At 42.2% G+C, this 24,599-nt stretch overlaps 1 protein-coding gene across 6 annotated transcripts in view; it reads right to left on the reverse strand.

Annotated features, from left to right (window-relative positions):
* elmo1 (engulfment and cell motility 1 (ced-12 homolog, C. elegans)) overlaps positions 1 to 24,599 on the reverse strand; it is a 105,262-nt gene that overhangs the window by 16,287 nt on the left and 64,376 nt on the right. For 5 of the 6 annotated variants that reach the window (XM_040020991.1, XM_040020992.1, XM_040020990.1 and 2 more), the window contains one exon: positions 10,330 to 10,466. In XM_040020991.1, the coding sequence (XP_039876925.1) occupies positions 10,330 to 10,466 (137 nt within the window). The other variant, XM_040020996.1, reaches the window with a different exon arrangement.

Here is a 24,599-nt window from a genome sequence, read left to right on the forward strand (position 1 = left end):
CCTTAAACAAACTGCTCGGCAACAGAACAACGAGGCAGTCACAGCACCACTTCAGCCTTTGGTTTTTCTTAGACTCTACTGACAAACTTTGTCGCGGCTCTATGTTAACTCTGCTGAGAGGATAAGGCGCTAGTCTCATCCATTAAAATTTCAATCGTGTGCCAAACCCCCCTACAGCTGACATGCAAGGAGTCATGATATCTGGGTATTTCAATGAAATAAAATAGAGTGGTACGGGGTAAATGCAACTTTAAAAGCGCAGGGAAAAGCAGCTCCATTCTCTTTCAGTGAATGCCTCGGGGACCTATTTGACAGCATTACTGCACCACAGAGAAGCACACATACTGTACTGTAGGCAAAACACTTCTACACACTCCCAATGTGCACATTTAAAGTGCACAGTACGCTGCTGTATTCCTCCTCTCCCAAGCATTACTCAGTAGGAGCAAGCACCACTAGCGCACACAACAATTAGTTGAGTAATTAATGGAAATTCCTAATATTTCCACATACCCGCAAACCACATCTGAAGACCTTCCTTGCATCGGTTCTAGTCTTCCTTCCACATGAGTGATGCTGGGTCGACACCGGCTGTTGCTGTTGGCTGCTGTTGTTGCCATATTTAGAGGGCTAGCAATGCATGCTGAGACAAACTGTCAGAGGAGCTCTTTTTCAACAACCAGCTCTGTGTGAGGCGCAGCACAGCCCATATGGATGACCGCAGAAGAGAGTCGCTTGGGGAAATCGCCACTTACTGCAAGTCTATCAAGAAATGCTGATGAAAGCCGAGCGCTGACCTTGGCTTGTGTACAGCGTTGCATTAATGAGTGTATTATTATGACAAAGTTGTTGCTGGAAATATGAACATTCTGCATTAATTGTCCCACAGGCGTAAGTAAATTGGTGGTGATTAACAATCTCATCAAGGACATAAAATCAGGTATTATTTAATTATATGAGGTAATGCATAAGGGGGGGGGGGGAAAGGGCCTAAGAGCACTCGTTCATGCATGAATGCTGGGTAGACTGAAGTTGTCTGGAAAACTAAATCACACAGCTTCCCCATTAATAATGCAACCAGCTCCTACTTAGGCCAGTTACAGAGCTTTTACACTAAAAGTGCAAGTTTGGCACTGTACAGAAAAGCATATGGAAGACGCTGCAGAAGCCATGCAACAGCAGTGATTTTCTACGCACAGTGGGATCCAGACATTGTCAGGACGTAAAGTTTATTGCGCTTCACTTAATTTAAAACGGCGGTGGAAAAATTGATTTGTGCAAAACAGGCTTTATGCCATTACGTATGCAACCACTGTCTCCTGATGCGGCTTGAATAGAAATTCTCACCTGCTGCAGAAAATATCAAATAGAAGGAGGAGAGAAAAAAAGAAAAGGAACAATATGAATCCTTGTGCACATGATTTGCTCTTGCATATTTAGTCCAAAGTGGTAATTGCAATCATACATCTTGTCTTTTTGTTGTCGGCAGAGGAAAGTGAGGTATTGAAAAAAAACACCAGACAGAGAGAGATTCTGGGTTTGTCTCCTTTCCCCGCACACGAGTATCAATCCACAGACAGAGGAGGTGCTTTAAATTAATCACTGATTCAAGCTGTGTTAGATCAAAACTGGATAATTATTCAATATTAATTACAGGGCCTTCAGCACATATGCACAATAAGCCTCACCCACACACAACCAAAACCTTTGTAGAGACTTTTCTTGCAAGAAGACTTTATATACTGCTGACTGCTGGGCACACACACACAGAGACACACAAACACACATAAATAAATGAAGAGATAGATAAATAACCGCATCAAAAGACAAGAAAACTTGAGTTTACTCATCTCTTCCCCTGCTGATTTTCAGTGTGTTGTTGTTGTGAAGATGAGACAAGACTATCTCTATCCTGACACAAAGCAACAAAAACAGCAACAACAAAAAAATGTTAGCTCTGCATCTCTGCCTGTGCAGCTCAGATGGTTTGATGCTAATGACTGATGATCTCTCTGGTCTGATTAGTGAGCTTAGCTTTGGTGTTCTCAGTGTGAGTGGGCCAACGTTGCCTGACATCAGAGATACCCCCTTAGGAACACACACAGTCATGAAAAACTAATGTACTCATAAAAAAAAGAGCGAAATCCCAGCGCAGAAACACAGCTAAGCATCCGCACCGTCCTCCTGCTACAAACTCAAACCATGTGGACAACAAAAGCACACACACACACACACACACCAAGCTAACGCAACCTCATGTGCTCTGTAGAAAGACTCAGACACAAATACGCCACTTTGCTGCGGCGCATTTACAAACACACATGTGTGCGCTCGCTTTCACGTGCACCCAAAAAAGCAAAAACAATAAAGAAAACCTTGTTAAGGGAGTGGGAGGTGAAGCAGCCAGGCAGAAAGATATAAATAGCCTGTCTGAATTCAACAATAGAGGTGGTGGTGGTGGTGGTGTAGGGGGAGAAAGGGGAGGGGTCAAGAGACACGACTAAGGAGGAGGAGGAGAGAGAAAGACAAAAAGAAATCGAGGGAAGGAAAGAGGAACGTAAACATCTGCAGAGTTGCTGAGGTACGTAAAGCCAGTGTGCTATAACAAAATGAGGAGGGGTCTCGCTGTGGGAGAGGAGAGGAGTGGGGGAGGTGCCCTTTCGCCATCAGACGTATCATTTCCATACAAAGCCGGACAGCAGCGGTCACAGTTGTTGGCATATTGATGGTGGCGTGTGCGAGCACTTTTCACCAACTGTCCCGAGCCGCTTTCTGGAATCCAAACATGGCACTCGCCCAAAGCCTTCGTCACCTGCACTCACAATTATTACTGTCACATCACTTCTGACTGGACGCACCGGCACCCACTCGATTAATCAAGTATGCATGCATCTATGGGAACCTTCTGGCAAAGTGAAAGAAGTGTCCGCTTGCTAAAGAGCACAGTCAGAAATCATTTGCATTGATTTGCATTAAGCGGCCTTAGCTGATCTGCACCATTAAGTAAAGCTGAAATAGTAGCTAAAAGCCACATTTCTATGTTCTAAAAAAGCGAGCGATTTATCAGGGTTGGGCTGATGAGAGGCTCTCTGAACTGCAGTTACAGTACCAAGGGCTTTTGGGGATTGCTATGTGAATAATCCCACTTGGGATAGTCACTCTTCAACATGGCTGAACAAAGCAGATTATCTACTCTCCTCTATATCACCACAGGCAGGAACAGAAATGTCAAACACCAATAAAAAAAAAGGAAAAGAGGCTTTAGCTGAAGTGCTACCTTCACCACGCTCGAGGTCTCTTATTCAGCTTACTGGTCACCGATAACCAGACACATGGATTTCGTGATAGAGCTCGGCTTGTCACTTAGAGAATACAATCATTAACAGGGCTGAAACTGCAAATAAACATTTCCAGTATTGATTTAAAGTAAGACATGCAATGCTTTCGTTCTGAGAATTGATGACTTCAGAATGAAGCTCGATCCAGGACGCAGCTGGCATAAATCCCGGCCCTGGCAAGAAATACTCTGGTAAATCTAGAGTGGCTCAGTATTGCATGTTTATTTTAATTGCTCAAAAAAAAATATGACAGAAAATTGAAATGTACACATATAAACAAGCATGATTTAAGGAGAATCCCACACTGACTGAGCGTATTTTCAAAAATATAGATGGACTTTTAATTGACTGTTTCATGCTGTGTGGGAGACATTTTTTTTTTTTTGAAGTGCTTAGAAATGTGTATTGGTTGTGGTAAAACCCTTTTACTTTAATCAGTCATTACCAAACTGAGCCGCAGACTAAGTCATGACCCTTGATTGTTCGAGACAAATTTCAAACACATGCCTCAAAATTCAGATTGATATCTCACTAGTTACAGGAAACTGTTGTAGAAGACAGAGATTTTTCTTAATTAAATGAACAAACAAAAACCGACTGGGAAAAGGTACAGTTCCCTGAAAGGGTCACGTCGGAAACATGTGTGTAAAATCAAACATGCTGATCTATCCATTATGGCAAAAACTTGTGAATAAAGAAGCAGCTGAAAGATGTTAATACTACTGATTTTATTTCTCTAGCGCCAAATCACAACAACAGTTAACTCAAGGCACTATAAGGTAAAGACTCGACAATAATGCAGAGAAACCCCGAACAATCAGATGATTCCCTATGAGCAAGCACTTGGTGAGAGTGGGAAGGAAAAACTCCCTTTTAACAGGAAGAAACCTCCAGCACAACCAGCCCATGGGAGGGGCAGCAATCTGCAGGAACCAATTGGGAGTTAGGGGAGGGTAGTTGGGATAACGTGTGAAAGTTTGATGATTTGCTGCAGAAAGGAAGAGGGAGAACTACATCCTACATATAGCATTGGTGTACATTAGCACCAAAAAAGGGCAACAAATCCTAACATTTAAGAGACTTCAAAAAGCGTGATGACTTTAACAAACTATCTAAAGTATCTAGTTCTCGATTTAACTTCAGTTAGTCAGCATATTAATTTCACTGATTAATCATTTCAGCTTTAACCTCAGCAGCGTATAGTTCACCCGACAGCTAAGATGCTATCTATCATCACAATAATAGGGTGAGCAGCACAACATGTGACGGCAATCCTCTCTGCATTGTGTCCCAAACAAATAAAATCAGGTACTGGCAGTACTGCACAGACGCCTGCTCTACAGTCTGGGGCTGACCTCGCTCTAATCCTGTGTCAAACCCCTCTGGCTAAAACACTGGTTGAAGCTCATCCAAGGCTGAGAGAGACAGTGTGGAGTAGAGGAGAGCAGTAGTAGTGGCATTGAATTCCTCTGGTGACAAACAGTGGGTGTTGGTAATGTGGAGTAATCCCATTCACAACAACAAAACCCAACCCCCAACACACACACACACTCACTCGCACAGGAATACAGATGATGCCTGGAGTCTAATGGGGGGGTAGGTGAACAGGGAAATGTGCGCATGCAGTGTAAGTAGCTGTGGGTGTGAGCTTATAAGACAGATTATATTTGTGTGACCGAGTCTGTGTCTGTTAATGAAAAAGATGCGATCTGGGTCCCGGTCTAACCTGTTTACGCCTCGCCGAGTCTACATGACCCCATCTGTCCCTCCCCTTTTCTCTGCCACTCTGCCCCGTCCCATCTTCTCCATCTATGCCTGCCTTTTCTACTCCTTTCCTCAATCTCTCCATCCTCCGCCTCCTCCTCCGCATCCAGGCAACAACACAAACAGTCCCTCTTCCTCCCTTACTACCACCTCCCCTCGCCCCATCCGTGCAGGCTAATTGCAAACCAGCCTCTCTTTCTCATTCTCATTTCCATTCTTAGTACTTACATGTCACCTCCATGGTTCCAAGCGTGGTGTGATACTCTCCACAGTGGCTGACGAATCCTCGTGCTTTTGCCAGGAAACTGGAGTTTTTAGAGCTCAGCGAGAGAGGGATGGACGGAAGGACGGACGGAGGGAGCAGATGGCTCCTCGGAAGAGCAGTCAAGCTGACTGTGGACAGTTAGCTTTAGCGTTAGCCACAATAAGGGGAGACTTGTCTGTCAACACAGCTTGTGTACCACCTCCGGTTTGCCTTTTCGAATCTGTTTATCCTACTAAATCAGCTTTCCTGCTTCACTCGCTGTTTCAGCATGTTCTCTTTAATTTAAAAATAAAAAACCCTGCCTTCTTCCCCTTCATAAAACTTTACCCATCTCAATTCTACTATATTTTTGCATGCCTCTATATTTGCCTTCCTCCCTCCCTCTGTGACTCTAAGAGCATCAGCCAGGCTGCTCTGCTTCACTTAGGTTGATCTCGGGGCTTATGCCCTGATTGGACACACGCCACGATCAGAGACACCAATCGTGGTGCAGCAAGTGGATCACATGATAAGAGTGTGTGTGTGTTTGTCTGAGAGCAGTTTGGACGAAGAGGGAGGGAGGAAAGGATAAGAGATGGGGAGAAGGAGGAGGAGGGGTTTTGTGAGTGGCTGCAAGCCGCTACATCACTGAGGGATTTTTTTTTCCAAGAGCCTGAGCAGAGAGAGAGAGATGAAGGTGTTTTTTTTCCCACTCCTGTGGAGAAGAGGAGGAAGAGGAGCGGCGCACAGCACAGACGTTTGGATGAAGGCACGACAGGCAGCTGTACAAGACAGTCTCTGATAGATGCTGTCGCACACACAAACGCAAGCGTGCACGCATGCACACATGCACGCATGCAGCACAGTGGCTCCATCTTACCGACACAGAGCCAGAGTAGTGCAGCACAGCAGAGGTAATTGAACAGCGGTTGCTATGGAAACAGGGGAAACGGTTGCTGACGGTCGGCGCTGTGCCCTGGGAGCATCAGACTTGCCTCTATTAAACATACATACATCATGTACTCACAGCACACACGCCTTTATGCTCTCATGTTTTGTCTTTTTTTTTTTTTTGAACATTCAAAAAACCAATAAGGCAGAATGTACAGCTGCTCTGCAGCGGTGCTGTGTGCACGGGCTTAACCGCCATAGTGTTTTAAGCTTCTTTTAAGCCTTGTGCCTTTGTCTTAAATGAGCTTAAATTCACAGTGTGTGTGTGTGTGTGTGTGTGTGTGTGTGTGTGTGTGTGTGTGTGTGTGTGTGTGTGTGTACTGGGCAGATGCTCCATCGAGCGTGAAGATGCAGCCACTGAAAGAACCATCGAGATTTACTCACACACTTCACATCCAAACGTAGACAAAACCTGACCAAGGATTTTTTTTCCCAACAAGTATTCAGCACTTCAGAAAGCTGACTGCCTGGCAAATGTAGAACCTACAGGAACATCTAGCCATATGGGAACCTTATCTAAAGTGGACGCCCTCAGAATTACACTTGACACATGGAATTATCCACCCACGCATCCATGCGTCCTCTCCAAAGAGGATATACCCTCCTATATACTGTGTGCACATTTGGAGCCGGGGCACACATCTACACACTATAGGTACGGGCTGGTCCTTTTATAGCACAGCCATATCTGCTTGTTCAAGAGAGCGTACCTGGGCTTGAATGTCTGCTATTTACTTATTTATTTGTGAAAATCATTCCTTCATAGGCGATAAAGACAAACGACAACAAAGACTGATAATCTGCATCCATATACTCCACATCACTCGGCAGAGCTGCATGTGAGAAAGCAAATGTCTGACTCATTCACACGGCATTAAATGGTCTTTACGCCGTGAGCTGCCTCGTACACAAAGTTCATGCAATGCCTCATTACGTCCATGAGAAAATAGCGCAGGTAGCCAGTGGCCATTATGTTTCCTGCCTCCTGCACTCTCTGCAAGAAAGCAGCTGAATTAAAGCAGGACATATCTAGAAAACTAGTCTCTGGCCTTCTCCAAACTATACATTTTCTTGCTCCTTTACTCTTCATTTAAAGAAATTCTCCTACTCTTACTCCTTAAAAACACAGGCAATAATAAAAACAAGACATTTTCCAAATGCTAATACCATGCCTCTTTGTAATTGGCTGAATTACTGCAGTAGATCTCTTGGTGTTAATGATCAGCGGGCTCATGTACTGAGATGTTTGTCCGAGAGATACGTTTAAAACATTCAAAAGGCTTTTTATGACTTTAAATGTTAAATTTTTGTGATTTGTATTTTTCTTTATTGCCTTTTAGCGATATATTGGATAAACTGCTTCCACTAAATTGTTTCGTTCTTGTTCAAAGTATCACGTTCTGATTTTAAACTGAGCATGTTGAGACTTTGCATTTAAAAGGATCTGAGCTTTCCCAGTGTGAATTTTCCTCTTCTCTATCCTTTTGCTTCAGCTACAGATAAAAACAAAAAACTAGATCGTTGTTTACCAAATTAGGTAGAAATGACAACTTTTAAATATCATCAGGTGGGGTAGATGTCTCAAGGCTTCCTTTTAAGGTCATAGGGGAAATAAGCAGAGGATGCAAGCACTGACCTCCACACGCCCCATTTAGCTGACACACAGTCCTTGAGACCAAATGGTTTTACTATCAACAGCTACTGCTGAATTTCAAAGTCACGCGCAATGAAAGACGAGGCTGGGGAGGTAAGCATCTTCTGTCTCTATCAGTTGAAACTGATTCTAGCTTCAAGTGAACGATGTGAAGGGAAGGGGACTGGGTAACAGGATCACTAGCCAGTTGTGGTGTTGCAATAAGTGTCAATTAGGAGATTATTCCATCACTCTGTGTCTATTATTAAATAAAGCCCAAGTTTCAGTCTATTAGACAATCAGGTGACATAACAAATCTCTTGTGTAACACTGAAAATCACTCATTTTCCATTCGGTTGTGAATGGAAAACAACAGCAGAACAATCACGCTGTCAAATTAACTGGAGATAAAAACACAGCTGCTGGTGAGCACATCAATCGACAGTAGGTGGCTTTGACATTGGCTCGAATGCTAAAAAGGAGACAACAAGGTTTTTATTGTTTCGGTCTCAACACGGTGTCTTCCTAAAGCCTCTCGCAGTGGATCAAAACAAGTCTGGAAACAACACCGATACATTTTCCATATCGCTTCTCATTTCTTCTGTGAAAGTTGAGCGTGAGATTTTTCCATCAATTTTCCATCTGAACACCGAGTTACATTTGCGCTGACACTGAGACCGGCTTATGAAACTCCCACTGCCGTCTTCCATCATTTGACTCTGCGACGAAACACCTGAAGATGATGCAATTATTCATGCACACCAACTCCATTCAAATTCAACCAAAAACAAACTTTGAAGATATATTTCGGGGCCGCTTGAGGTCTGAGTTGACAGAGTGTCACCATTATGCAGCACAGTGTGTGTCTGCTTACGGTAGAGTGAACCACACAGCATCTACCCTCGGAGCTGAAATAAGGGCTGGTTTCTTCAGTGGTAAAGCTCGTACCGGTTTGGCATTTGACATTGTAACGTAATCGTAACTTCTTTGATAAATTAGAGAAAAGACACAGAGCATCTGCTGTCTGCTACAACTGATGCCCAATTGACTTCACAACATACAATATCTGTCATAAACACCTCATTACTAACACCGTCTGGCCATGCACCTACATAAATTTCCCGTGTGAGCCGATTCAACATTAGCCAGCTAACAGGAAGTATGTCATCTTCATCCAAACTCCACTGATCCCCAAATGAAGATGTAGGGCCTTTATATGGGCTCTCTCTGCCAACAGAGAAAGCTAATGTTTTATACCAGAACCAGAGCAGAACAATGCAGGAAAAATATTCCAACATGTGTACAAGCTTCCTTTCTAAATCTGCGGCATCTTGTTTGAGAAATCACACCTTTCACATCCGTCACATCTTTCAGCCCTTTGTGTCTAAGTTTTATTTTACATATTACGAGAAATAAACGCATCTTAGCAACATTTACCGGCAGTGGGATGCACAGCCTCCTTGTGTTCTCAGTTTTGCACTGGCTACTATCATCAGCCCCCACTTCACAGGACCTCAGGGGGTCTAAAAGGATATATGGCATTAATAGTTCACTGATATACTCTGAAGCCAGACCACTCAAGGCCTTATAGATGAGGAGGAACTGAAATTGAATCCTAAATTTAATCAGAAGCCCGTGTAACGACATCAGACCTGGCGTGATATGAGAGCTATACGAGGTCTTAGTGAGCAGCCTTGCTGCAGAATATTGAACCGAGTGCAACTGGGTAAATGTTGGAATAATGAGTATCACAAGAGCATGGATAACTGTACAACTGCAGCATTCAGGTTTGTCATTTTTAAGTGGTGCGCTAAGTTTTGTAAGATGCTCCTTACACCAGATTTCCTCTTATTTAAATGAAAAAATCCACTTCTTAACCCCAGTAGGAAAATACTGGCGAAAGGCAGTGCTACCCCTCGGCCTCCAAGTAGGCACACCTGTGGTATCAGTTTCAAAATCCTCCTAGAGAATTGCATTCACAAGGATTTCAGAAAACAAGGTCAATGACATTCAAACTCGTCTGAGATTTTTAGTAGAGGCATCCAGGGTATCAATTTGAAGCTCCTATGTCGCCTCTTTTTTGACTTATTGTATTCACAAACTTAGCCGACAATCCCCCATCAGCCTTTTTGTGCCTGAGGGGTAATAAACTAAAGAGGTCTCCATGCTTAATGAATAAATAGAGCTGTGCATGAACTTTGCCGTAATGATGAAATATACAAGCACACTTACTTGCTTTTTCCAGCTGTGACACATCTATGTGGAAAGCTCAGTACAAAACCAAAACCTAGGCCCGATAATATTCATGAATACTGTGATGTTTTGTCTTCATCTCAACCTTCCTGCTCCCTCAAAAGAAAGAAAGAAAAAGAACAGACACACACACGCACGCAGCATACCTTGTTGAAATCTTCACTTGTGGCTCTCATCTCCTTCCAGGTCTTGTTGAGCAGCTGGATGCAGATACAGAAGAATTCTTCAAAAGCGCGATCGTGGGTGAAGAACATGGGGTGGAAGTCATGGCAGTTTTCACTGGCTGTGGACACAAAAAATACAGATTCTTAAGTACAGAGGAGATAGCTCTAATCTGACTAAACCCAAATAATGCTGCATTTAACTAATAAAAACAAAGCTCAGAAACATGACATACATGACATTTTATATACAGTCTGTATGTGTGCTGAAATTATTTTTGTGCTGCTCTTCTGGGCAACCACTGTGACACCTTGCCTAAATTTTTGTGAATTCAGACGAAGTTTTACTGGTGCAACATGTCTGGTTTTATTTACCATGTTAGTTTCAAAACTGCATTTAGAAATGAAAAACTTCTATTGTCAACAATCTAGGACAGGGATGTCAAAGTCAGCTTACATCATGGGCCACATACAGACCACTTTGATCTTAAGTGTGCCGGACTGGAGCAGTGAAACTACATGAGAAATGGAAAAGTGCTGATAGTTCGTTGCCCAGACTAACCTTGTAATGATAAAATATGAGCTTTTTATTAATTGACAGAAAAAGCCTTTTTAAAATCTCTGCTTGACCCTGCTAGCCGTTGGCCCCATTTCCACTCTTTATGCTAAGCTACGCAAACTAGAAGACGGCTCAGGCAACATCTTTGATATCCTGACATGATGCCTGGCAAACAGCTTGTTTTGTGCAAATACCACAAGAGCGAATCATCTTACATTAGTCTGGATATTTTGTTTGTAACTGTGACTTCTGGTACCACTGAACTCATCATTAGATTTATAAATATTTTAAAAAGTATGATCTTGTTAGTTAACAGATAGCCTCAGGCACAACAAAATGCCAAAGGATTAGCCAGTTGCTGAGCAAAGGTGCATTTATTTTAACCCAAATGCTCCTTTCAATTAAGGACTGTGGCCTGAAGCTCGAGTCGAGACACCTGACAGAAGCACAATGGGACGGGCATCCCACACAAACAACCACGGCAAGTAAACATCACTTAGCTAGAAACATTACAAATAAAATCATACACTAAAGGTTCTGCTTTACACTGACAAATGTGTCTGATGATCACAGAGACGCTTAAGTGTGAAAGCAGAATCATCAGGTTTGTGTATATTAAAGAGCCACCTTGAAAATAATGTAATTTCCACTAGCGACAGAATATTATGGAATATGACACACGGTTCATTAGACAAAATCTAAGAAGCCTGATAGGGATTGTCTGCTTCAGCGTTGCAGACGTGGCAGGAAGTTGACGTGTTTGTAAGGTTATTTCATTAAGAAAAAAAAAGAAAAACACTACAGAGAAACAGATGCAGTTTCCCAATGAAGCAAAACTGCGTGTTATTGAAAATTTCGCCACTCATCAACTTCAAACACAAAAATGCCCCTCAGAGGCAAGCTGTGACCTGCAAACGGCTCCAAGTGGACTACGTCGAGACTTTCCATTTTCCAAAGCCAGAGGTGGTTTGTTTTTTTATTAGCGGCCCACTGAAGCATTTCAATCCTCACCATTTGTGCGAGAGCATGTACGAAATAAGAACGAGAGGGAAGAGAGAAAGCCGAGGCTCTTGAGTGCCCAAACCGCATTAACCAAGAGCTACAATAACAAGGCTTGACATTCATTTGAACTAAATTCGTCTCCCTCTCGTCTTGCTGAGATGAGTGGCGGCCCTGAGCCAAAGGTTGGTTCATTTAAAGAGTTTCAGAATGGAGCAGCGGGAGCACTCGCCCACCACGAGCAGCCATGAAATTGGATGGAAGGGGTCAGGCTGCAATTGAAACTTCACAGTATAATGAGTGATGCCCTCAGCCCACGGGCACAGCGACCTGAGCCTTGATTTGAAGCGATAGATGCGAGATTAAGGGGAGGGTGAGAGGGGAATCCGGGGAAATGTGTTACCCGTGCCAGTAGTCAATCAGGAAGCTAATAGAGGTGAGCCAAAACAGATGCCGACTACCTGCTTAGTCTACAGTCTTTCTCTCGGGGACAGGAAAAAAAAAAGAGAGGAAAGAGATAAAAAAAGAAAGGACAGATTACAAAAAACTCCCTCAATAATCAAGTACAGCCCCCCCCCCCATTTTTAAAAAATCTGGCAGGTACAAGGTGTCGGGAAGGCTGAAGTTTGAAGTGACCTCTGAGCTAAATGGTTTATTTATTGATAGGACCAACAGAGCCCCAAGGTGCCAAGGTGAGGGGAATTACATGTCAAGGTTTATTCTGGAGATACAGACAGCGAGCTCTCTGGTGTGATGCTGCAGAGATTTGTCCATCTCTGGGTTTTGTAAAGCGTGCTGAGTCGAGGGTGGTTTTATTACCTCCAGAAGCACCGATGCTAAGGGGGGAAAGTAAAACATGGCACTGTGCGGATGGCTCCAAATGGTTACAAAGAGCGCCGTTATCCAAATGCTTACAGAATGCGGATGGTTGAATACAAACACATTTAGCTTAGAGTAAGTGGAAAAAAGCAAAACACCAAAATGTGCACTTTAAGATGCCGTTTAATCGACATTAGGAACGAGCCTTAAATGGTTCTCATGCGACTGTAGCAGAGAAATGGCTGCGATCCTTAGTCTGTTCATTCAAATTTAAATACATCACGTTTACATATAGATGCTGTTTTCAGCTTTTTGATATTTGATTTTTTTTACTGCAGAGTGCTGTAGTTCATATGGAGGGAAATGCTGAACAATTTAGTACTTCCCTTTTTTCAGCTAGCTGAAATGCCACTGAATCATTCTCAGCACTGCACAAAGGCACTTAAAATTATCCACCTGAATGGAGCTGGAACTGTGTGAGTGCAAAGTCTTGTTGCCATGATTAGGTAACTAGAGCTTTAAGCCTTGCTAGCCTTAACAAACCTTTGTGTTTTTTTCCCTAACCAGAGCGGCGGTTTAGCATTTTTCTGAGTGACACTATGAACACAATAATGAAATGAAAATAGAGGCGCAATAAAACTGTATTGCCCATTATTCTGACTTAAGGGGCTATGCAGCTGAAATCGATGTACAGTAGTATTTAGCTTCTTGTTACTGCTCGTCTCAAATCATGCACACGACCTCGATTTGAAGCTGAGAGACATCACGCTGTGTGCATGAAAGGAGGAATCCATTAGAAAACTTCTTTCAGTGCACAGGCTGGCATTACTGACCTGACATTAAGGAGTACTGGTGAATGGAGCTACCTTTTAAAAATGTCCTTCTAAAAGGGGAGACCTGCAGAGTCACGCAATAAACTTTTAATTAAAATTTAGAATGGATGTTGAGAATACTCCAAGGTAATTTACTGAGAGACTTATTGTTTTTAGCTGTGATACGATCAGTTGTATCCATATAAAAAATAAATATACAGTAAAGATCGAAATTGTGATTTTATGTCATATAAGATCCATGTTTTAATCACTTACAATACTGCCTTGCACTGAGTAGCAAAATCAACTAAGATGATAAAAAAAAATAAAACTACTCTCAACAGCTGCAAGTGAAATCAGAGCCGGGAATCAACGCGAACGGCTTATTTCAGTCTGACTTTTGACAGCAAACAGACTGGATCAAGCCTCCAGGTTTGAAAAGTGAAGCCAATGTCAAAATCTGCATTCATTCAAATGGCCAGAAGGGGGCGACTCTTCTGGTTGCAATCTAATTGATAGAAGTTTATAAGTAAACAATCCCATTTCTCACTTGAATTACGGCTCCACTAAAACGACTTTTGAGCTAAGAAACATCTCCAAACTGCAAACTTTTTTGTCTAAATCTGAGTTAGAAATGATTATTCATGCTTTTATTTCTTCTCGCACAGATTATTGTAACAGTCTTTGTCTTTGTTTGAGCAAAAAGAATCTTCACCTCCTCCAGTCAGTCAAGAGAGCACATTACACCAGTTTTACGCTCATTACACTGGCTTCCAGTACATTTTAGGATTCATTTTAAAATCTTAGTACTGACTTTTACAGCTTTGAATCATGATGCTCCTGCCTATATTTCTGATCTTTTAGAACCTCGCAGCCTGAGATCATCTAATCAAAGGCTGTTGGTAGTTCCCCGAGCACGTTTTAAAACCAGAGGTGATAGATCTTTTAGAGCGGTGGCCCCCAGGTTGTGGAATTCTCTCCCTCCATCTCTTCTTTTAAACATCATCTTAAGACTCACTTATTTAGACTAGCTTTTAATTAGATTTGTGCTGTATGTTTAATTGTACTGTTTTATGTTATTGTGAAGCACTTTTTGTTTTTTATCCTGTGAAGAGTGCTATATAAATCAATAAAGTAAAGTTAGTAAAGTAACAATTTTCTTACTGAGTTTAATGTCTCAATTGCTGGTTTCAGCTCTTTTTTTATTAAAGCATGAGGTTCATTTTCCATAATTTTGTCCCATTTTGAGTAAAATAGACCATTAAAGGGGTGACTCATCCACTCGTTGCTGTTTCAATAAAGCAATAGGATGATGGTCAAAATGCACACGTTCAGGGTTAAATTCAACCCCACAATTAAAAATAAAAAAGTAAAACAAATAAAGTCCAGACCATTACAACAACAACTTCCTACTTAAGAGTTCATCTGTATTCTACCAAAAAAACTGATTTTTGGTCTTTTTCCATTAAGAAGGTTAGTGTAAATTTCATATTTCAAGTAACATTTTACTCTCACTCTCTCTCTCTCTCTCTCTCTCTCTCTCTATATATATATATATATATATATATATATATATATGTGTGTGTGTGCGTGTTTTGAAAGTACATTACACCATGAGTTTATATTTTGATGACTTTATGAAGACTCACATCATTGAACACACACCCAGATACTGAACTCTGCTTGCAGCTGGCTAAAAACAGTCTGAAACAGCAGGGCGGCCGTGAACTCATACTCAGTTAAAGTCACAATTTATGACTCTTTCTGGCCAAGCATATGGGGCCACAGCAGACACTTGGAGTGATATTATAACCCAACTCTAATGAGTATTCTTTGTCCTGTGTGTGTTTCATCCATCTGCATATACAGATGTTCAGTGCCTGTACCGCTCAGAGTAAGTAACAGGACACTATAATGGCTCATTTAAATTATGCTTGACCATATGCTCACATTGGTCAGCAGAACATTGGTTCAATACTTTTTTCATTATCAGTCAACAGAAAATGTTGAAAGAGCATCTTTGGTGGTACAGATAGTTGCCTTTGTAGTGACTGATGCCTGTTTCTTCCTGCTTGAGGCTATGCAAACAATTCTATGCTGTTTCAATCACTGCCTGTTAAGCTATTTTTTCCAGATCATTGAAATCCCGAAGAGAACCGGAAGCTCAGTGACATGATAGCTCATCTGGCTCGTGATCCATTTCACTCAAGGTTGACCAATACACAATTAATAATTATTGTAAAAATGTCCATAAAACAACAAATATGACTTCAACGTTGAATGAAGACCCATTACATAATCAGTGTAAGTTTGATTCAATTCTGACCAAAACTGTAGGAGAAACAATGATTTCTATGAACTGCGTTGGTATGGACAGACACCCTGACGTCCAGCTTAGCTGAAGGACTGATGGACTGAGAGAGAGAGTAACACCCATCACTGGCTAAACGTAGGTCTTCAAATTATTATTAAATCTGAAAGACAGAAACATCTGGCATGCAGATAATGACCCAAAACAAAAAGCCATTGCTGTGAAAAACCAGAGAGGAAAAACAAGAAGTTCTGCAACTTAAGATGAGGCCCCTATAACAGCTTTGATCTCATTCAGATTAATGAAGAGACAGCGACAGCTGACAGCCAAAATATACAAGAAAGAACTGAAGGTATAAATTTAGCTTTCAAGTTAGAATAGAAAAAAGAAGCAAACCAAAACAGCACGATACAAATAGAGACCGCACAGACTGGTTTGTGGAAGCCTCCGCTTTAGCAAATCAGTCTGCCTGCTAAGCACAAAGCACTCACAGTTGTGTAGGTGCACTGGACCGACACATACCTGCTAATTAGTGCTAAATATAAATAAGTATAGAATTTCACCTACTGTAAAAAACTGGAGCACACACTTCTCGGACAGTCCGTTATTTCCAGTAAATGCACAGCAAGCCATTTATTTAGAAAACTGCATGAAAAATTCACCAGCACCCTAAACACGTTTTTTAGTCATGAGGTTCAGTTCAGCGACTCCAATTAGCGGAGGTGAAACTTAGCAGACAGCTAATATCTGCAGATACCTGCGTCTGCATCCACCGGCCACTAAAAAGATGCATAACCATTAAAATGTAAACGAGCGAGTTATTAAAAGAAATTCATGCCCATGCAGCTGTCTGGCTACAGAGACAAGTTTTGTTTTTTTTCTGTACCAGGCTGAAAGCATATTTATTTCTGCTGTAAGCCTTGGCATTTTCACATCTCTGGCCCTTTGAGGAACTGCACTTTTTGACACGTCTGCATCGACTCTGCAGCTTCACAGGCTGCCACTTGTTCCTGACACGTTTTTGCTACATTGTTTTGCCATCTGTGTAGACGCACCATCTTCATCGGCTCTTTTTAAATCATCTATACCAATTGTAATAAAATAATAAGTAGACTTCTGGTGCTGTAGGAGCAAGTGTAGGCTTTTTGAATGAATTTTTTAAAAGAATGTTGATATTTTTATAGTTCTTTTCACCAAAGGGAAAGCAATATTATAAAATACTGGAAAATGTATAATTCAGAATCACAACTCGAAGGCGTATGTGAACTTTTTTTTTTTTTAACACTGCTTCAGTAGCTCATGGCCTGACTGATAGGATGTTAAAGTTCTGTCAGCAGGGAGGAGTTCAAAGCCATTGGCTGCAGACTAAATTAGACACATCGGTACAGTGATGTTCCACGACATCAACAAATTTAATCATGAAGACGAGGCCACTCAGGGGGCTCGGGCAGTTCTCCTCTCCTTTCATCCATCTTCTGGGACGTGGGCCGCTTTCAAGGGTCACTGTCACGTTCCTAAAGTGGACTTGTGTGCGTTTGCGTGTGTACGCCGCCATCACCCATCATGTTATCAGAGTCCATTCGACGTGATCGCTCCGAGGACTCGGTGACATCGGCTGAAAGCTAATTACTCAACTGGCGACCAAACAGATGAGTCGTGGACATGAGGGAGGTGACTAAGCATGTGCCCAAACAGAATGAGCGCACATCTCTATGCATGTGTGAGAGGAAGACAGAGGCTGAATGCCATCCTGACATCTGTCAAGGTCTGCTGTGTATTTGTTTGTGTGCACGCGTGTCTGTGAGCGTGCACAAAGCAAGCACAACAACTCTCAGAGTCACCTTGCAGCTATGCCACATGATGAATACACAGCAAAAAGTGTCATCCCCACTCTAATTACAATACCAGCATGGCCTCATGTCCAACTGTGATGAGGGGAGAGCGTGTGTGAATGTGTGCATGTGTGCATGCGTATGTGTGTGTGTCCAGCAAGCAGCGTCAGCATCATCTTTCGGATCCAGTCACTGTTTGCGTGAGTGTACAGGATGCCAAAGCAGCAGGTACACAGAGATGCAAACCGCAGCTGGCTGCATGACTTAGCAGGCTGACTGTGTATTTCTACAGCACAGTGTCACTAAAACCACATAAGTAATGGATATCAGGCTTAAAATAAACACATCAAAGCTAACCTATATGCATCAAAGCGAAATCTATTCACTAGTGTTTCTACTAATATACTGGATCTAAGGGGAGAGAGCTTTTGTAGATCCATCTATGTGCTAGACTGCTACATGAATTCAGCAGGGATTTTAATGATCCTACGAGCCTATTAAGACCCTGCCAAATGTTATAGGGTCAGTGTGTCCCTTTCAAATGCACGGTCAATGAGATTTTGAGGCGGGAATCTATGTGAAATAACAATAAAAACTTTACAATATCTGGGCCAGACCAGCAAGGCTCTGGCTCTGCTCTGATTAAAGTATCTCAATCATGAAACTAATGATCATTAAATAAGGATGCCAGCAGAAAGGGGGTCGCTGGTCCAAGGCTCTGCTCAGGAATGCAAGATTAAAAAAAAGAAAAGAAAAAGAGGCAGTGCAAGAGATGCAAGACATAAACGGGAAACCATTTGTTCAAAATATTACATTTGTTTTATTTGGAATCTCCTAACAACAACTGTGCCATTATAGGAAGGGATGCAGATTAGATAAGGATGAAAAACAGGGAAAAGTCGGAGCCTCGAAATTCTGGGGCTTTCATTTGCATAACAAAACCACTTTAGCGTGTGGTGTTGCTCACAATGGTCAAGAAGCATTAGAGGACAGGGGAAGAGCAAAGGATAGGAGGGTAACAGATGGAGAGAAAGGAAAATGAGACAGAGGGAGGCATGTAGTGAATCCATCAGCGCTGTGGACTGAGACAGAAATCCAACAAATTTCGCAGCATCTGCTCGCACAGACTTCCTTTCTCAGCTACAATGAGGCTCGCATCCAGCTGTGAGTTTTGTGAGTCTGCTGTGCCTGGGTTGCAATTATTAAAGGTACTAAACACAACTTATATCTTAATATGCAAAATATGGGGGCTAAACCATGCACTCTATTACGCCTCGTGCCAGATTCTTCTGAAGGAATATGTCAGATGGCGTGAGTCACGCTTACGCAAACAAACACACAATCTGTCTGCGGCGGTCCAAATGCAAAAAAACAGAAATGTTTGTTAATCATTACAAAACAACAGAAAATGATCCAGCTTACATGCACATATGTGTTCGTGCATTAGTGCGGTATGCACACAAACACAGCTTGCACGAGTGAACGAAACATATTCATACACAGGTACTGTGCATCGACTAAAAATAATAAGACTTATAAGATTGTAGCTGCGTCAGGTGCAAACGATAACGTGCATTTTCCTTTTAATCTGGGAATGCCCTCACTTTTTGGAAAGGAACAAATGCTGCGTAACGCCCCAGGCATGCAGGCCTAGAGACCCAGCAGTGGCCATCTGGCAATCAGCGGTCAAAAAGATGTATTCCCCAATTGGTTTCATTGATTGCTAAAGCCCCATTTACCCACTGGTCACTAAGGAAAAAAGGTTTATTCCCCAACTGGTTGACAACTGGTTGCTGGCAGTCACTACTGTGAAAATGATGGTAAGGCTCTGTGCTGAAAATCGCCCCATGATTACTTCAGTTACAGTAGTATGAAAGACATCAACTGGTCTGCAAACACTTGCAAACTGCTCACCAAGCGGTAGAAACCTGTGAAACCTGTGTCACAAACCGGAAAGAGAGAACTTTTGCTTTTACTTTGAAGCCATATTGTCTCAGTTTAGGTCGTGTTGTACTTTTCCATGTTTCACTACAGCTCGGGGAATAAATGCCAAATATTTGCAGACAAGCCGCATCTTCCATGCAAACTACAACTAGCTAGCAACCACAATTTAACCTCCAAGCGCAGAAATGGCCTCTTTTGAATATTTGATTACACTGATAGAATTCTGCATTTGATCTCATTTTGTATCTGATAGGAAAGAAACGTGCATTTACACCATATTCACATCGTCCTTCATTTTAACAGCACAGAAAACTTTGTCCCGTTTGTAACTCTCAGCTTCCGCAGCAGCTACCTTTTGGTGCTTTTACAACTATATAAAGACGCTAGACCTCAGCGGTTTTGTATTGTCTGATTTCACCCTCGACAGCCTGCCAGTAAGAGGTCTTTTGGGGAAACAGATTGTTGAGAGCATGGTTTGCTGGTAAATTACATCCAAGGACCTCCAAGAGCAAAAAACACATACAAGCAAAATTTAGATCGGCAGCACTTGCATAGGCTGGCTTATGTTTCATCCACTGAGCCACTTTAGTATATCACGACATGCTGAGAACTGACAGGGGATGGGAGTTTCTGGAAAATGCCAATGATGCTCAAAAATTGAGATTCTCAAGCACCCATCTGTCAAGTTTGTTGTTGTTTGTGCTCTCAAATTTACAATCCGTTTACTGGTGTATGCCCGAGGCTATGAAGTGGAAAACCCTGAAGAATGCTATCCTCCCCCCAGTTAACACAAGCCTGCAACTGACAACTGTGAGAAGTGGCTGCTGACTGCCAAATAGATGCTCATGTCATGACTCGAGGGATACTTGGGATTCTGCGCTCGGCCTTTACATCCTTCTGCCATCATCTCCTCCTGATTCACTGAGGGAGAATTACAAAGGAGGTGGCTTGCAGTGGCAGCTGTGATTTGACGATCGGCTTCCACGTCAATGCACAGCTAAAACTTAATGTTTGTACACTTTAATATTTGTAGTTGGAGAAGTTGCTGAATTTGGAAAATGCCTCGTCAAATCAGAAGTGTGAATAATGCTATCAAAAGTGAAATGACTCAAAATCGATTACTTCCGATGTGCTTGGACTCATGCTAGGTTACAAGTTTTAGGCTGGAAAACATAATCCAAAAGTCTCAAATCAATCCTGCAGAGCAAACTCTGCTGCTAGGCACTAAAAATATCCCAGCATTAGGAAATCTCCAGAATATCAGAAACATTTTATGATGAAAATAAATACCTTGCGAGCTGAGTCACGGATACTTCAAGGACCATTTACCGGTGGCAAGTTTGAGCTTATTCTTGTTTGATATGATTTTCTGAAGTAGTGACACTGTTGAATATTTGGCACGACTTTATTGCTCTTATGCTGCGTTGGCCTCCCCGCAGCGTGTGACATACGAGCAGGAGGTAGAATTTCATCCCTGAGCAATGCGTCCTCTGTGCTTGTTTTACTGTTTTATGCACCACATGGTGTGTAATGCACGTTCGTCCCTCAGATGTGCTCACGGATAGAAATTAGTTAAGGTACAGATAGCAAAGATAGCGACTACAGACACTAACACGTGCCATAGAAAACAATCAGAAACCATAAAGTCGTAATGAAATACATCACAAGCTGTGAAGCTGTTTCTTTCCATTTGAAACGGACTGATTAAAAAGCCTGAGAATGTGAGATATGATATTTGTGGCTGCTATTTACTCTTCTGCATGAGTGTATGGATGCATGTCCCAACATGAATATCCATTTCGCGGCTGTGAGTGTGTGTAAAAACTACATCTCACTGGCACACTGCGGGCCAGTCCGAACACATAGCAGCCTTTTAATCTCACACTGTGTTACCTCTCAAGGGTTGTACGTGTATGTGTGGAAGTGTGTGTGTTGTTTTTTGGGTAACAGCAGGGGAGGTTAATGAGTTTGGATGACTCTGAGTCACCTGCTGGGCTTGGACATACTACATACACACAAGTCCACACACAAACCTTTGAGTGACTGGACTCAACTAGCCATATGTATCACAACAGCCCCGTTACTCTCTAACTAGCGTCACTTAGAGTTTATTAGAATATTAGAAGGCGGTGCAAATATATGAACAGTATAATAAATTTTTGCTTAAAGTAAGAGATACACAGATGGCAGATGAGGCGATATAAACAACAAAACTGAATTAAGAGAATTTTGTAAATATTCCTTATTGCGATGCTGCTCATGTGCTGAAATGTACAGTGGATTTGACCAAAGTGCTGTACACGGCCTTTTGTTCCGACCTTGGCTGATGGCTTTCTAAAGAAAGACACAGAAACAAACCTGAAGAACAGCACGTGACCGTCAGTCTGCCTCTCTCTGTGTTCTTAGAAATGGGGTTTGGTCTCCTTTTGATTTTGGCATCCGTGTCTGCTAGCTTGCGCGCGTCCTACCTGGACGCGCCATGCCTCACCACCCAGCTCTCCATCTCAGCACAGAGACGACACACCGTGAATCACCAAGCAGGGCCATTACTCACCATGCCTGGCCTGTTCTAAATAACTTCATAAATATTCCATGGGCCGGCTTAAGCGGGGAGAGAGAAGTCATGGCTCGGCGTCTCAAAGACACAGATTCCATTAGGCCCCGTGTTCCAGCAGGAAACACTGTTGGGACAATTAATCTTTTAGGATCCGAAGCGAGGCATCAGAAATGGAGAAATAGAGCCGGGACAGGTATGTATTAATGGAAGTAATTGAGAAAGAGAGACTGGGAGGCAGGACAGAGAGTGACACCTGCTGTTATGAATTATGTAGGCTCTATCAGCGCTGATATAAGCTTGCCTCCTTTGTGCAGATCAAATATGCACAGTGACATCTGAACAACAGCAACAAAGGCAAAATACTATAAGGTCTCAAAACACGGATAGAGTGAAATAGAAAAACAGAATAGAAGAAAGTTTGTTCACCTGAGCGAGGACTAAGAAAACTATCACTGCAGATTCATGAGTGGATTATATAGTATTTCTTCTAGACAATGGTATAGTGCTACTTTCTGGTGTGCTTGTGCCATTTTTGTCAAATTCATGGGAAAAGACAGCAACCGAGACCATAAAAGCAGGAGAAAGGACTACAAGTCTGAGCGGGACAGATGTTCTTCAGACACACAAAGAGGGACAAATAAAAAAAAGGAGGATGCATGAAAGCAAGAACGAAAATTGAGAAAAGTGAGAAAAATGTGGTTAGAATGAAAGCACTTGAAGATGCGAGCAGGGAAGAAAGGCAACTTCAGCAGGCCCCGGCAAATCCAGAATCCCTCCGCGTTTCATCCTCGTGAGAAAACAAGAAGAGAGCGTCTGCGTGCCAGAGCCATACTTGCATTTCACACAGATGGAGAGAGAAAATGAGCCACAGAGACGTCACTGCTGTCACCATTAATCCACGGTCTCTTTCTTCTGCCTTTATCCACAAAGGGATACAGAGCAGATTTTAAAAAAAAAAGAAAAAAAAGCGAACACTTTTTTCCTGTTTTGCAGCTTTGCATCAGCATGTAGCTCGGTAGCATCAAAGTTTTTGGGAAGCACAGCTTTCTCAGTGTATCAATTTCTTATTTATCTTCTGCAGCACTAAGACTGTGTGGTGGAACATTATTCACAAGAACATTTAAGTTACTGTTTTACAGTGATGGATGCAGACGTTCCAGCAGCTCGTGTGCAACTGTGCTTACAGGAGTCAGAGTGGTGCTTTGAGATGAGTGGTGAAATAGCTTAGCAGCACACTCATAATAAAAGCATCACCATGTAGATGGCTGGCAAAAAACAACACCAGCCATTACTAAATTTCTTCATGTTTTTCAGTCTTTGATTGAACTACTGGGCTGTAGCGATGGGGCTGCATAAAAACTTATAAGCTCAACAAGGTTTTTACAAAGCTTTTACAGTTTATCTTGACAGCAGGATGCAAGTCAGCACTAAAAATCTGAAACCCATTCATCTAATTATCCAGAGATTTAGCAAACACATTCAAGCTACCAGTTAATCTTCTAAGAACTAACCAGACTTGCTAGCATTAATGTGTCGTGTTAATAGCATAGTACAAAATACATAGTAGCAAAACATCAACAACAACATAAAAAAATGTTCACAGCCACAGAGTTAAATTCAAAATGTAAGTCCTAAATTAAATAGGTGATGTTACTATGGCAACTCCACCTATGTTAGATGCCCTATCCAAAACTGTTTACCAACTGGCCAAACAACGTTGCCATCTCTAGCACCACTGTGGTCTGTCATTTACAGAGGTGGAGGTGTCACCGCTTTGAAAGTGACCAATCACATTAGGGCCTTTGGGCTCCACCCTCCAAACTGTCAAAAGTCAGATTTATTCGTCCATGACTTAGTTTTCATACTTTTTTGTAGTGAACAGGAAACAGACTGTTTTTGCCCCACAGTACAAACTCTTACAATAAAGAGAAACGTCGCTGTTACATTTTAAGTTACTGGTGGAACAACGCACAACAGTATCTTGGCTTAAATGCCATCAAAGCTGATAAAAAGAGAAAAGTTCTAACATCCTCATTAGTGTCAGGTATTTCACTGTTTCTCCAACGAAAGGTCAACCAAATGATGTCAGTGTAGAGCCAAGACTCATTTCTCCACCATCATCTCTCTGGGGAAAGTGCTACATGCACGCACGCACACTCTATTAATGACTAGCCGTCACTCTCTAAGCACCTGCCAGGCCCATGTTACATTTGTCCTACTCGTACGTTCATTAGTGTGTGTTAATATACACAGGGCTAATGGGGTGTGTATGAAAATGCACTTAGCTCACTACAGGAGAAAAGCAATGCAGCTTATGAGTACTCTGGGGCACAGTGGCATCCTCTCATAAGGATTGGACTCATACAATGTTCAAAGAGTGTGAGACTGAGCAAATATTTACTGGAGCTCTGACGGAGATGGA

This window comes from Simochromis diagramma, unplaced genomic scaffold (assembly GCF_900408965.1).
Source record: "Simochromis diagramma unplaced genomic scaffold, fSimDia1.1 OVJJ01000753.1, whole genome shotgun sequence".
NCBI lineage: Eukaryota > Metazoa > Chordata > Actinopteri > Cichliformes > Cichlidae > Simochromis > Simochromis diagramma.